Source organism: Thamnophis elegans, chromosome 8, assembly GCF_009769535.1.
Source record: "Thamnophis elegans isolate rThaEle1 chromosome 8, rThaEle1.pri, whole genome shotgun sequence".
NCBI lineage: Eukaryota > Metazoa > Chordata > Lepidosauria > Squamata > Colubridae > Thamnophis > Thamnophis elegans.
The window spans coordinates 2,133,408-2,149,212 of record NC_045548.1 but is presented as its reverse complement, the minus strand read 5'-3'; the positions used below and the strand labels follow the sequence as shown (position 1 = coordinate 2,149,212).

General features: G+C 38.9%; 1 protein-coding gene across 4 annotated transcripts in view; it reads left to right on the top strand.

The window, feature by feature from the left end:
• PIGN (phosphatidylinositol glycan anchor biosynthesis class N) overlaps positions 1-15,001 on the top strand; it is a 62,755-nt gene extending 47,754 nt beyond the window's left edge. For 2 of the 4 annotated variants that reach the window (XM_032223029.1, XM_032223030.1), the window contains exons 27-29: positions 2,386-2,428; positions 4,879-4,931; positions 13,082-15,001. In XM_032223029.1, the coding sequence (XP_032078920.1) occupies positions 2,386-2,428; positions 4,879-4,931; positions 13,082-13,205 (220 nt within the window). In that variant the 3' untranslated portion in view covers positions 13,206-15,001. Of the gene's footprint in view, positions 1-454; positions 580-2,385; positions 2,429-4,878; positions 4,932-13,081 lie in introns of those variants that run through there. The other 2 variants (XM_032223032.1, XM_032223033.1) reach the window with 2 other exon arrangements.
• Positions 15,002-15,805: the final 804 nt, after the last annotated feature.

Sequence of the window (15,805 nt, the reverse complement as noted above, 5' to 3'; positions counted from 1 at the left end):
TTTGGGATTGACGATAGGGGAAAAATTAAAACTGTGTGTAGGCTGCTACTTTGTAAATCCCATCATTAGATTCAGTTCCCAAGTTTTTCCCCCTGTCAGAAAGTGCTCAGTTTGTGTTAGATTTCTCTCCTTATGTGTATCACACACACACACACACACACATACACACAATTAAGATTTCAGTCTCTGTATAGCGAACAGAGATTGATCCCTAAGCTCAGCGTCTTAGCATTCCACTCAAATGCTAAAAATTAACACATAAGAAATTATTGGATGAAATGCTTTTTCTTATCAAAGTAGGGTTTCTAAAACATTCATGAGAGTTTAAATGCAGGCAAGTATGCCCCATCTACAGTGATGAAGTAACATATTATGGAGGCAAATTCATGCAGAGGATAATACTGGAATATCACTGTCCGGTTAATAGGAGTCTTCTCTTTCCTCCCCTCCAAAGACAGAGGGGAGTAGTTTGAATGATTGAAGAAATTGCCGTTTGGCGTACATATACCTCCATGTGGAGAGATTGCACCGATGATTTAAGTAATGTCTTGGAGAAGAAAGATGCAGATCAGCTCCCCCTCTGTGCAGTGGCTGTTCCTGCTGAGTAGGTAAATGTTTGACCCCAGCTGTAAAACCGAAACTCACCACATTCCAAACCAAGAAATTTCAGTGCCATTATTAGTGCAATCAATAGAAATTGATTTTGATTTGGATGTTCTGTGCATCTGTCAAATCTATGCAGAAGAGAGACTCAGATCGTCACTGCTGATCAGATACCATCAGTGATTTTGATGGTATCCAACCGAGTTATCTCTTTTGCAAAGAGAAGTAAGCTTCTAAACAAATTTGCATGAAATGTTTTTTGTCTTGTTCTAATGGCCTTCTAAGGTAAAGTTAATTTACAAAACTGATCTTGATAATATGACTGGATATAATTTGTTAGAGGCTGTTGTGATGGCCTTGCATTAATGCCATAATGCAGCACATTTTAATGAGTTTTCACACTCTTAACTGATAGCACTTTTATAATTCTTACAAATTAAATTATTGCAGTTAATGACCCATTTCTTTTTAGGTCAGCTATCTACAGCATTTTAGCACAGTCCTGGAGTAAAACCAGCCATTGGTGATTTAGAACAGTATCCACATTCAAAATATTGCAATTATTTAATGAAAAGATAATGATAATGCAAAGGTCGTTAGTGGTATTTGAGTTTACTTGTTTTTAGTCCTCCCCCCCCCCAATTGAAATGTGCTTTCCCCAAACAAATGAGATCTTGGGTACCTCAGATACAGGTAACCAGTTTCTTAAGGCTTAAGGTTAAAGGGAAATAAATACTTAATGATCTTTGAACTTGGTAGACATCACTTTAGGCCTTCATGACTGAGACATGGTGATAAATATTAGCAAATGTTCTTGTGCAGAACCTATGTAAATACATATAGTCCTCAACCATAATTAAGCCCAAAATTTCTGTTGTTTGTTGTCAGGTTTGCCCCATTTTATGACTTTTTTTGCCTCAGTTGTTAAATGAACCAACCAACGAAACCAAACAAACAAACATTTGTGTTTAAAAGCTGTGCAGTTAGCAATAGCAATAGCAGTTAGACTTATATACCGCTTCATAGGGCTTCCAGCCCTCTCTAAGCGGTTTACAGAGTCGGCATATCGCCCCCCACAGTCTGGGTCCTCATTTCACCCACCTCGGAAGGATGGAAGGCTGAGTCAACCTTGAGTTGGTGAGATTTGAACCGCTGAACTGCAGATAGCAGTCAGCTGAAGTGGCCTGCAGTACTGTACCCTAACCACTGCGCCACCTCGGCTCTTACATACAGTAGATAATATTGAATAAATGTAGTAAAGTGGTTATAATTCTGAATTAAGACTAGGGAACCATGGCTGCCAAGGTAATTAAATTGACCAAGAGAAAGAGAAGAATCAGGTATACTGTTTAGTGTGGCTTGGGAAAGAATCGGAATATAAATATCAAACATCTTTGAAATCTGACCAATCCTTTGGGAAATTTTGAAAGCTTGAATTGTACAATTTAGTAGGGTTCCGTCAATCAAGAGACTGTCAGGTCCCTGGAAAAGATAGGTAACCGTTACATAATAAATTATGTAGAAAAGTCATTAGTTGTTAAAAAAAACAAAAAACAGGCCTAATTTTGACAAGTCGTACAAATCAGCCTCCTTTGATTCTGCTCATTTCCTGCCTGCTCCATGTTTGGTGCCCTGATATTCTTAAGACATGCAATTCTGAGAAAATAGATCAAAAGAGAACTACGTTGTATCTCAGAACACATCTACATACATTCTTCGAAGCTTTATTGAACTGTGGATTATTGTCCTTTTCTGACACACTGTTTATTTTTCCCCCCTCAGGCTTTTTCTCATTGTTCTAGTGATTTCAGACATTATGGCTTTGGTAAGCTTCTATTGGACATTTTGTACAAATAAGATCAAAAAACCCCAGAGAGCTTTGCTAATTCAATCACGGGGCATCTGAATTAGTCTCAGACTTCAAAGTTCCTTGAATTAGGTCAGTGAGTTGACTTTGAAACCCCGCACAAATTGCAGAAAGGCCCTCTCTCTACGCTATAATTCTTTGAAATAATTTAATGAATGATCAAAAAAAATTGTAAGTCTGTATTATCACTTCGATTCTCTTATGGGGCCATTAAGTTAGCTACTACTAAGTTTCCATCTACTTCATACAGAATTTTAAAGTCTGAGCCAAAGAAAATATCAGATGCACCTGATTTAATTTTTTAAATCTTTTCTGCCATACTTTCAGAACAAAAAAAGAGTCTCCTTTAATTTTTTTGAAAGGAAATACCAAATTATCAAGCAATGTGTAATGAGAAATACCACCCAGAACGGGTTGAATAAGCCTATCTTTGTGTATAGTGGGAGATTTGGCTGGGTGGATCAGGATTCATCAATTAGATTAAACAATTATAATAAACATAGCATTTAAAAAAAATATTAAAAACTATGTTTGCCCTAAAGTATATACAATGAGCCAAGGTGGCGCAGTGGTTAAATGCAGCACTGCAGGCTACTGCTAGATCAGCAGGTCAGCGGTTCAAATCTCACCAGCTCAGGGTTGACTCAGCCTTCCATCCTTCCGAGGTGGGTAAAATGAGGACCCAGATTGTTGGGGGCAATATGCTGACTCTCTGTAAACCGCTTAGAGAGGCCTGAAAGGCCTATGAAGCGGTATATAAGTCTACTGCTATTGCTATTGCTATTGCAATGCCTGTAGTGTATGCACATATCACAACTCGGCTAGAAGGGATGTGTCTTTGGAACAGTAATGGAAGAGGTTTATGATTTCAAATCTATGTTCCCTTATTCCTCCCGGTGGAATTGGTTAAATAAGACACACCAGCTTTTGTTCTATCACATTAAATTGTTTTGATTGAACTGGTCCAGGAAATCTCACAAATAGGAGGAAATATTTGCAAATCCCTGCCTATTGTTGAGTCCAAAATAAAGGCGAAAACTTCTTAAGTTGAGCTTAACTCTTGGCGACAACATTTGTGTAGTTTACTTGGCAGTAACATAGAAGGGTCTTGCCATTTCCTTCTCTCTCTCTCTCTCTCTCTCTCTCTCTCTCTCTCTCTCTCTCTCTCTCTCTCCCCTCCTTCCCTCTCCCTCCCCTCCCTCCCCCTCCCTCTCTCTCTCCCGTCTCTCAGATTTTTCAAATTTCTCAATATATTGTACAGACATGGGATTTCCTGGTGTTATCCCACCCAATATTAACCTGTTCTGATCTTACTTTATTCTGGGAGCAACTACGGTTGACTAAGTGTTCCCACCTAATCTGTAGAATCCTCTTAAATGCCATCTTCTAAGTTTTACTTGTCAGCGTTTTAAATTGGATAAACGTGTGATAGCCCTGTAGCAGTAGAGCTAGACAACTGCCTTAAACTGAATCAGAACTTTTTGTCCATCTGGCCAAATGGCGAAATGAATTAATAGGATTCTTTTTATCTCCCTTGCTTTCTCTGCTGACGTTGAAGAGGAGACGGCTTTGCTATATTCATGAGATGGGGAAAATTCCACTCATTTTTAGACAATAAACTCTAATCGCTATCTCTGTGGCTTCTTCAGCATGCCTGCTTTTCAGTAATGGTATCATTTAGGTTGATCATTAATGCGGCTATAGGGAATTAGAGCTGAAAGAGAAACGACCAGCCAAAGACCATTTAGGAGGCTGAAGCAGATGTTGAGAGAAGCAGGATTGTTCCAGTAAGAATCATCCCATCTCTGCAAGCAGTAGCCAGCAAAATAGAGAGGGAAAGCCAGGCATGATTACACTTTGGGTCGTTTTTAGCAAACACGGTAAAGAAAATGCAGGTTGGTTGCGGAAATACCTGTCTGGACTCAAGGAGTTCATAACCAAATACAAAATTCACAGTAATTTATCCAGTTTCCTTTTGGGGATGGGAGTGTGTGTGTTGTTAAAATCACTCTTGACTTGCAGCAATTGCCTTGACTGGTTCTGCAGGTTTTTTTGGGATAAGATTTCAGTAATACTTGTCCTTGCCCTTTTCCCAGGGGTAAGAGACAATGACTGGCCTAAAATCACCCATCTGGCTTTGTGCCTAAAGCAAAACTAGAACTCACAGCCTTTAACCACTACACCAGATTGTTACCCATTCACTTTCTTAGTGACTTGTTATCTGGCATACAGTATGTACTTGTTTTTATTTACTGTAAATATCCTCTTTTGAAGGCTGGTCTTCCTTTTTTTTTTTTACAGATGGGTTTATATGTCCTGAACAATTCAAATATACATATCAGTTTTGTCACTTTTATTGGGCAATGTACATGTACTGAATATAGTTATTGTTGTTGTTTTTTCCCTAGCACTTCTTCTTTCTGGTTAAAGATTATGGAAGCTGGCTGGACATTGGAACCAGGTACAGATCATTGGTTAGCTCCTCCTGCGACTTCTTCTTCCACCCTAATGTTACAAATATGTGCGGTTTACCAGTCCAACAGTTTGACCAAGAATGTTGCGTAAAAGGTGGTTCTGCAAAATGCTGCTGCTTGTTCGGGTTAAAGAAAATGGATTCATGACTTTCTAATTTCTTACCTGTTTTATTTTTTTTCCCTTTAGTGTGTGTGTGTGTGTGTGTGTTTGCCTTGTTAAGTTGGGTAATAGTATGTTCCTTGGGCAGCAATTCTCAAACTGTGAGACCTGATCTGTGTAAAAGAAAGAAGATCCAACATTGACAATAGGGGGAAATAATAAGTGAGCCACGTGACTTGCAAAAACATATGTAATTCTAAGAAAGAGGAAAGCATGATAAATTTAAAGTGAGCCTGATTTTATTCGCATAAGAGAAGCCTAGAGAAGCTTGCAAGATTGATATCAACTCTTTGAGGTGGGCCAGGTCAAGAAACAGGTACGGCAGGGATTCCAAAAATGTTCTTTATTGTTCTAGGGTAGCACAAAGGAAACTTGAAAGCCTGTATAATTGATACCCTTAATTTATTTCTGTCTTCACTGCTGTCAATGTCCCTTTCCTTTTCCTTCTAGATTATTTTAAATTTTATTTTGAAGTGTTACATTTAGAGGTGAAAGACATCTTCTTAAAAGACAGATAATCTGCAGTCTTCTTGAAGGGGAACTCCGAAGTATGGGAAGACAGATGTATGTTTAGCAGTGTCATACAGGTTGTGTATGGGGAAGTGTTCAGACGTACAATCTTATGCTAGCATGAAAAATATACCTTGGGGAGAGTTTTGCTAAATGATTTTTCTGAACTTAGAAAATGTATGTATATGTATGTATGTATGTATGTGTGTGTGTGTGTATATATATATGTATGTATGTATGTATGTATGTATGTATGTATATAGATAGATAGATAGATAGATAGATAGATAGATAGATAGATAGATAGATAGATAGATAGATAGATAGATATATTTAAAGTCACAACCCCTGGTATGCCCAAATATGGGAGGAAGTTCACTGCTTCCATTCTCTGTCCATCGGCTCATCATAAGACACCATCCAGACAGAAACCCAATATTTTTACTGTTGCTTTTGTTACATTTGTGTTGCATTTGTGCTGATAAATAAATAAAGGGAGACTAATATAGATCTATTTCAAGCTATTTAGCTCTCATCAGCTAGCCATACCCTTACTGGGATTTGAACCTGGGCTATATTACATACTAGGCAGACATCTTAGCCATTAGGCCACAGGCTCTTATCCGTTATCAGCGAAGCCAGGGTGAAAGGTATCTATTAGATTTAAAAAAAAATCTTATATATATATATATATATATATATATATATATATATATATATATATATAATATATATATATATATATATATATATATATTACAACCCCTGGTATGCCCAAATATGGGAGGAAGTCTACTGCTTCCATTCTCTGTCCATTGGCTCGTCATAAAAGACCATCCAGACAGAAAGGTAATATTTTTACTGTTGCCTTTGTTACATTTTGTGTTGTATTTGTGCTGATAAATAAATAAAGGGAGACTAGTATAGATCTATTTCAAGCTATTTAGCTCTTGGCCAACCAGCGAACAATTGTGTTTTCAGAAGGTAAACTAATTTTTCTGGAGGTAAACCAATGAGGAAGCTGTCTGTCACCCTTTACCTCACCACTTCCACCTTAAGCTCACTTACTTTTTTTTCTGAGCAAGAAAAAAAAACCAGGTTCAGTTTGAAGTTGACAGAGGCATTTTCAAACAAATCACTGGGTATTTTCTAACAATACACAGAAATCGTGGTTCAACGATTGTTTAAATCAGAGGTGTCCCAAGTTTAAGACCAGTGGACTTCAATTCCCAGAATTCCCCAGACAGCCGTACTTCAGTTGCCAAGGTTGGGCACCCTTGGTTTAAATCATACCTGACAAAAGTCCCTTTTTAACGGGAGTCTTGTGAATTATGAATAGATAATCCCCATTCTTCCTTTGACTCAGAACTGAGGCTAACATCGTTCCCTGGTTTTCTTTATAGAAGGCTATAAAATGAAATGGCATTTACTCTCCTCATGGATCAAGAGGCCCGACATCGTTTTTTAAGATGTCCTGACCCGCTACTTAACTTTCAGCGGCATATGAGCGCGTAGTCTTGGAGGCATAAAATTTAAGCTCTTTATTTAAAAAGAAGCGCCCCCAGGTTTGCTTTTGATGCCTGCCTTTCACAATCAGGAGAGGATGGAAAGAATCAGCACGGGAGGCATTTAAAACTTTTAAAAGAAGTTACTTCTGGATGCATCAGCCAACCTCTTCGGATCACAGCTGATGCCCCCCACTGATGTTCCTCCTCTAATCATGACTAAATAGGAGCGTTTTCCGAATCATGCTGCGTCCTCATCCTGATTAGCAGCTCTCTTTGTAAGCTTTGATTGGCACGTTGAGAATGTCTTGTTCAGACTCTGCTAGGCAATGCTAGCTCAGCGGTAGAACACATGCTTCTGTGTTCATACAGACAACCAAGTTTCAGATCTTCTCTGGAACACAATTCCGTACTATTCCGAATGGTCTCGTTTGATCCGAGATCCAGGATTTTTATTGCAGCTTAAAGGCAAAGCAACAGAAATAGATTTTAACACATTAAATACCTTTTATATTTGAGAGACCGCCTACTGCCAATTACCTCCACTAGACTGATACGATCGCATCGATTAGGCCTCCTCCGAATTCCATCTACTAGCCAGTGCAAACTGGCAACTACCCGGAGGAGAGCCTTCTCGGTGGCTGCTCCGACCCTCTGGAACGAACTCCCCGTGGAGATTCGGACCCTCACCACCCTCCAATCCTTCCGCGCCGCTTTGAAGATCTGGCTGTCCCGGCTGGCCTGGGGTTAAGATTCCAACCCCACCCGAATTGTGTGACTGTTGTGCTCTCTTTTAATATGTTGTATTGTTTCCATATTGGAATACTGTTTGTCTTTCCCCCCCCCTCCCTTTTTGAATTGTGAGCCACCCTGAGTCCCCCCAGGGAAAAGGGCGGCATACAAATAAAGGAAAATAAAATAAAATAAATTACCTTTAAAGCCCTACATGGCTTAGGGCCAGCATACCTGCGAGACCACCTACTGCCACACTCCTCCCAACGGCCAGTGAGATCCCACAGGGTGGCCCTCCTTCAGATGCTGTCAGCCAGACAATGTCGGCTGGCAGCTCCCCGGAGGAGAGCCTTCTCTGTGGCTGCTCCGACCCTTTGGAATCAGCTACCCCCAGAAATCCAGACCTCACCCACTCTCATGGCCTTCAGAAAAGCTGTTAAAACCTGGCTATTCCGACAGGCCTGGGGCTGTTGACCTCATTGTTGAGGTCCAGCCCCGATCGTAACGAATGTATGCGTGTTGATTTTAACCTGTTTTTTATTTTCATTTTTTATTATTTCTTTTTTTTTTTCGTTGTAAGCCGCCCAGAGTCCTCCAGGATTGGGCAGCCTATAAATCGATTAAATAAAATAATAAATAAATATTTAAATGACTTCTAACGGGAAAAGACAGTTATTATCAATCATGTGGCTGGTCAAAAGTTTTCTAGACTGCTAATGCAATTGATGTCTATAGGTAAGAGTGAAACTTGTTTGAAGTTTACTGGTGTGTCACCTCTGCACTCATTAACCTCTGTTTCTGTAAAAATGTGTCCATGAAATGCTTAAACAGCACATTAATTAAGTATAAGCTTAGAGTAGTCGCCCCTAGTTTTCCATTCTCTTTAGGTAATTTGATATTCAAACAAGTGTCTACACTTAAGAGTATTCTCTGGATGCAGGATGCACTTTATATCCATCCTGTACTAACCAGAGAACGTAGCCAAGATTAATTTATGGTTATGTTCTCTAGGTAATTGTGATTAGCATGTAACCCGCATTTGGAATAGATGCGATGCTCTAGCTAAACAGTGACATCTGTTTGCCAGTTGCATTGCCCAGGGAATGGAGTCAATGAGAGTGAGCAGGTGCCACTCCTTGTAAAACATTAGCCTGGCTTAGCATGATATATACGCTGGCTCAATGTTTATTGTTTAAAAATGCACACACATGCATATCCAACCCGAACCATATTGCCTTTTCTAAACACAGTTGCCTTGCCTCAAATTGTTAATGCTTCATTGCTTGAATGTTCAGTCCGATGATTATCCACTGCAGTCCTTAGGCCATCAGGCAAAGAATCCTAGCTTATGCAGAAAATAAATTAAACGGAAGCGAATAGCTGTTGCTTCTAATCCGTGCTATGCTTGGTCACGGATTTATGTGATAAACTTCTGCTTAGAGCGTACGACAAACTGCGGTCTCTAATTCTCCATTGGGAAAATTGAGAAGGAATGCAGCCACATTCAAATAAGACATTAAATACTCTTGTTCCTATGGATCATCTTTACTGGGCAGCTGCTGTGTAAAATAGGTATACATTCTTGTGTGTGCGTATATATGTGTTTCATTAGTTCAGACATGGAACAAATATATCAGTTCATTTTAACCATATATCTATATAACTGTCTATGTCTGTCTGTCTACCCTCTTTCTAAATTGTCAACTGTGACAGGAATTTATACTAAGCTTCATGCCTTCCTAACTACTTCGCTAATATATATCTTTTAGAATGAAGTTCCCCGTGGCAATTTGTGATCAGCACAGCAAGTTCTGCACTATGCAAATAAATGTGCTTTCCTCATTTCAGCCATTCATTCAATGGCATCTTACGATGCTTAACTAAATATCATTAAAACGATTGTCTCTGTTCCAAGATTCTTAGTGTCTAAAAAAATGACACAAGTAATGGTGGGTGTTACAGGTAACAGGGGAGAATATGCATTTAATTTAGCTCTTGAAATCAGTTTAGACTTGGTTTTGGTAAGTATATGGAGCAAAGTCAAAGAATTCACAGAAAAAATGAGAATAATTTAAGTTAAAAGGTGAATCCAGGAAGAAAGGAGAGAGTTGTTTGATTTGCAATTTAGCAAATGGGTGTTAGGTTGATTCTGGACACATTTAAAATTAAAACATCAAAGAATCTCATTCAAACAATTGTGAATTAGTATTATCTACTGATTATGGTGTTTCAATTGTTTGTTTGACATTTAGCCATATCCTACAACAGGTATTTCTCACTGACTGAGTAGATTCTCTAGTAGTTCAATATAAGTTGAACTTCTGACTCTGAACCAACAAAATATGCATTCATGCATTCCTTTTAATTATTCAGAGTAATTAAAATTTCATCTGAGCTTAGGAAGATTAAAACACAAATTGGAATAGTCATCAAATAATCTCTGTATTTTTTTAAACACCAAAAGAGTGGAGACTTATGCTTTATTCCTCACTTGCATAAAGCTTTGGGGGAAGGAAATGAAGATACTAATATAGAATACAGAACTCATAAGGTTCCACAAAGCTCTACATTAAAATGAGAACTAATTCAATAGCACTTTTGCTATCTGTGAAACTACTTGGAAATGAAGAAAAAAAATCAGTTGGATTACAAAGCTAATATTTTCCTCCCAGAGAGATTGTGTTTATTATAAGAATTTTGGACGTGTTGTGTTTGCCAAATTGTTGAAATAGTGGTTTCTACAGTTTGATTATCCTACCTGCCTATTATTGAGTTCTTTAGGCAAACTGGGCAATGCTGTGGGTTGGTTCTCAGAAATGCTAAGGGATGGAGGGCAAACTCTGGGCTGATTTTAAAGTCAAGTGGCCTTTAATTCATTCTTTGACAAAGTGTCTAAATTAATGGGCCAGTGAAATGCTGTGAACACAGGATACCTGGATTTCAGTAAGACAAAGGAGATCATAACCTGTTTCTGAGTAAGTTAGAAAAATGTGTGATCGGCAACACCACCACCAGATGGGTTCGTAACTGGCTGACAAACCACACTCAGCATGTCCATAATGAAACTGCATCTACATGGAAGGAAGGAAGCAGCGGGGTACCTCAAGGTTCTGTCTTAGACCCAATACTCTTCAATATCTTCATAAGCAATTTAGACGAGGGAAAAGAAGGGGAACTCAACAAATTTTCAGATGACACCAAGCTGGCAGGAATAGCCAACACCCCAGAAGATTGGCTCAAGAGCCAGAAGGATCTCAACAGACTTAGTTACTGGGCCTTATCTAATGAGTTACTGTGAGAAGAATCTTGGAGTCTTAGTAGACAATCACTTAAATATGAGCCAGCAGTGTGCTGCAGCTGCCAAAAAAGCCAATGCAATCGTAGGCTGCATTAACAGGGAAAGAATCAAGATTACGTGAAGTGTTAGTAACACTTTATAATGTCTTGGTACTAACACACTTGGAATATTGCATCCAGTTTTGGTTGCCACAATATAAAAAAAAAGTTGTGAGAAAGAGTGGGGAGAAGAGCAACAAATATGATTAGTGGGCTGGAGGCTAAAACATACGAAGAATGGTTGCAGGAATTGGGTATATCTAATCTAATGAAAAAAAGGACCAGTGGTGACATGATTTATTATTTATTATCAAAATTTATATGCTGCCCAATCCCGAAGGACTCTGGGTGGCTTACAAAAAAGAGAGAAAAAAGAGGGAAAAAAAAGACAGTTTAAAATCATAAAACCACATGCATTCATTCTAATCGGGGCTGGACCTCAACAATGAGGTCAACAGCCCCAGGCCTGTTGGAAGAGCCAGGTTTTTACAGCTTTCCTGAAGGCCATGAGAGTGGGTATGGTCCGGATCTCGGGGGGTAGCTGATTCCAAAGAGTCGGAGCAGCCACAGAGAAGGCTCTCCTCTGGGGGCCCGCCAGCCGACACTGTCTGGCTGATGGCATCTGAAGGAGGCCCAATCTGTGGGATCTCACCGGCCGTTGGGAGGTATGTGGCAGCAGGCGGTCTCGAAGGTACACTGGGCCTAAGTCATGTAGGGCTTTAAAGGTAATAACCAACACCTTGAATTGCGTCCGGAGACCAATTGGTAGCCAGTGCAGCTCGCGGAGGACAGGTGTAACGTGGGTGTACCTCGGTGCACCCAATATCGCACGCACGGCCGGATTCTGGACTAGCTGCAGTCTCCAAACGCTTTTCAAGGGTAGCCCCATGTAGAGCGTGTTGCAATAATCCAGCCTTGAGGTGACAAGGGTAACAGTGTTCCAATATTTGAGGGGCTGCCACAAAGAATATATAGTCAGCCCATTTATCAAAGCACCAGAAGGCAGGACAAGAAGCAATGGATGGAAATTAATCAAGGAGACAACCAACATAGAACTAAGAAATTTCCTGACAGTGGAACCATTAACTAGGAAAGGGTGGCATTCAGAAGTTGTGGGTGGAGGTTTTTAAGACGAGATTCGACAGCCATTTGTCCAGAATGGTATAGAGGAGTGTTTCTCAACCTTGGCAACTTGAAGATGTCTGGACTTCAACTCCCAGAATTCCCCAGCCAGCGAATGCTGGGAGTTGAAGTCCAGACATCTTCAAGTTGACAAGGTTGAGAAACACTGGTATAGGGTTTCTTGCTTGAGCAGAGGATTGGACTAAGAGACCTCCAAGGTTCCTGCCAACTCCATTATTATGTTATATAAACCATGGTTAGCTTTTGGCCCTGATTGAATAATGGGTTTTTTAAAATTAAGTTTTATGTAACATTTTCTCATTTGTTATTGAAGTTGCCAAGTAAGGTAATTGGCATCAAAATATCCATCGGTCTCTTGGGGAGTGATGGGCAACTTAGTGCTTCTTTTTCACTGCAGTCAGCAAACACATTAAATAAATAAAAAATAAACTCTGCATGTAGGACATTTGCAGTTCTGTGTTCCAGTAACTTGGGTAACCATAATTTTCCAGAGAGTTGTGGGAGCATTTGATGCATTATGATCTAATGCTCAGAAATCAATCAATCTATGACTGGGATTCTTTCTGCAAATTTCCAGTTAAAATTCCAGTTTGCAATGGATAGATTGCAAGCTGTGTCTTTGAATGTACCTGCCTAAGATTGCATGTGTGTCTAGGTTAACATATGTGTGCATGTGTGCAAACCTTGTTCCCTTGGATTACTTGATTTGTAATCTGCTTCTTTCTAATGCATCATTTTCTCTTCATTGCAGTATTAGCCATTATGTCATTGTGATGTCCTTCACTATTTTCCTGATGCTTTTAAGTGGAGTGGCCCAGCTGCTCACTACAAAGAGACTGGAGCTTTGGGAAGAAACTAAACGCCATTCATTGTGACAAATTACTGAAGGACTCGTATTGATAGAATCTTCATTCTTCCAAGAGACAGACAGAATTATGAAATTGGCTTCTAGAGACTCCTGAAGGATTTGATGCTGAAGAAAATGAAGTAACTTGTCATATTTTCTCTATGGAATCAAATTGCGTTCCTTCATTTTCCTTCAAAGAAACTTCCGGTATCAAAAGGTGAACAACTGCTATATATAACCTCACTTATTGTTGAGGGTAAATGCTGTGCTTGTGTTTACAGAAGGGACTCAAAAGGAGGGTAAGGAAGATGCATTTTGTTTTATTGGCTTCTCTAGAAGACAAGACAATTAGTTTCATGAGCTGCTAACAAGCCAAGCGTTGTGTCTGGTCCCATTCCCAAGCCAAATTTTGGAACAAATAATAGGCAGATAAGTTTTTGCTATGATATATGGCAGACTACTTTTCACTTTGGGAAGTCAAATCAGGTTTAAAGATGTATATATTGGGATGAGATTGAAACTTCAATAGTACTTTTTAAAATTGAGTGTTTGCGTACAAATGGAATTTCTATTTTAAGATGCAGACTAATAATATTTGTTTGCTGCTATTGTTCTCCATCTATTTTTATAAAACGTAAAAATAGTTTTCATCCTACACCAATGATGTATTAATGTTTGTCCTATTTTCATCTCAACTGCTTCATTTGCTCAAAGCCACTGTAAGGAATTGTCTCAGCAAATATTGAAAACCAGCTCTACCTGTTCAAACTCCTGCATGTAACCATCAGTCAAACTACACACCTACCAACTAAACCAATTGAACTATTTAGAAAACCAGCTGGTTGCTCAAGTTATGTGCTCGAGACTCTATTTGCTGATCAGTGGGGAAAGGAGTTATCTTTAATAACAAATGTTCAGCTGTTCAGTTAAAACTTATCCTCCGCTCTCATACAAATATCGGTTGGATAAGAGCTGTGCGAGATTGTTTTACAGCACTTGAGCTGAATTTGTTTCCTCTTTTAGTATAGGTTAGCTTTTGCTACTTTGATGCCTTCTTGAATAATTTGAAGCATTGACTGGAAAGTGCTTTCCATGGTCTCAGACGGAGGCCTTGTCACGATCTTTCCAATCATCTTTGTCCTGATCCTTTTAATTCAACATGTTCAGCAATTGAATTGAGAGTCTTCTGCAGGGAAAGCGTATCGTATACTATTGAGCTACAATTTGCTCAGTATGGAATCAGCAATTACACATTCAAGCTAAAAACTCCAGGGCAGTATGATACTGCAATGTCGTACATATAGCTCACAAAAGCCATCATTATTCAGACTTCTAATTTGTCAGTGCAAATAATGGTGTCCATGAGAAATGATACTCTGGCGTAGGAGCCTGCCATAATTATAAGGAACTGTAAAAAAAAAAAAAAAAATCTACCAAACATGCACGCCGTGGTAGCTGTCAAAACTGGAACATTTCAGCAACCTGTTCATCCTGAAAATTTCTGTAGCTCTCCAGCCTTTTGGCTCTATGTCAGTAAAACTCTAGAATTCAGCCACCCCAATAGGAATATCCATGTGATGTTAGACAAAAGCATTCATTTGTACTCTTGAAACAATGAAATAATATGCCACAAAAATACTAGAAAAATTCATCTGCCAATAGCTGGTAAAAGTCAAGAAACTTGACCCAAGATTAAAGATTTTTTTTTTAAAGAACTTGTAGAGACATGAATCTGTTGCCTGCTCTCTTCAACCGCCACGCAATCTCAGAAAAGATTATTTTTGTTGAAATAATTGCCATTAAATGCTGTATTTGTCTCGCTGAGTGCCTTTTTTGATTTCAAATTCTTACGTGCACTATACAACTCTGTTAATCAGTATTGCTGTGTTGGTTAAGACCTGGAGAAGCCTTCCTAATAGAACAAAAAAAAATGTCATTTCAAAAAAGGAAAGAGCGTCGCAGCTTTAAAAAAAAAACACCCTGCAAATATATGCCATGTAAATATTATCTTCCAAAATAAATAATTTAGATTTAAAGAAAAGCAAAATATAGAACTAAACTACGTAGGCACTGTGGAAAATAAAGAACACCCACTCCAAAATAGAAGAAGAGCTTTGTTGGAGTGATGTGATAAACAAAAGCACATTAATGCAGCTTTCACATATATAAACACATAAGAATGGAGAAATATCAACTCTGACTTCTTTTTACTCCCACTGTGCGGTAGAAAGGTTCATTTGCTAATTCAATTAGTATTGCTTTGGTTGAGTTACAGTGCCACTGACCTTAGTTGACTTCCTCTCATCATGTTATTAATCCTATTAAGGGTGAACACCTTTCAGGGATATTTTATACATCCTTAATGGAAAATCTGAGGAAGGTATTCCTAGACTTTTTCTGGGCGAAAAGTCAGGAGTGTTTGTCCTTGCTATTTGAAATTTCTCTAGTGCTGGAGGGTTACATAATTCTGACAATTTAGCAGTCTTACCTTGAACAATTGATTGCACAGTGAAATGTCCTATTTGCCCCTATCTTTTGAACACACATAAATCCTAGATTCAGTGGTCTTTAATTCCAAGCCTGGGAGAAGGCGAGAAACCAGAGAAGCTGATTCCTTTCTTTACGTTA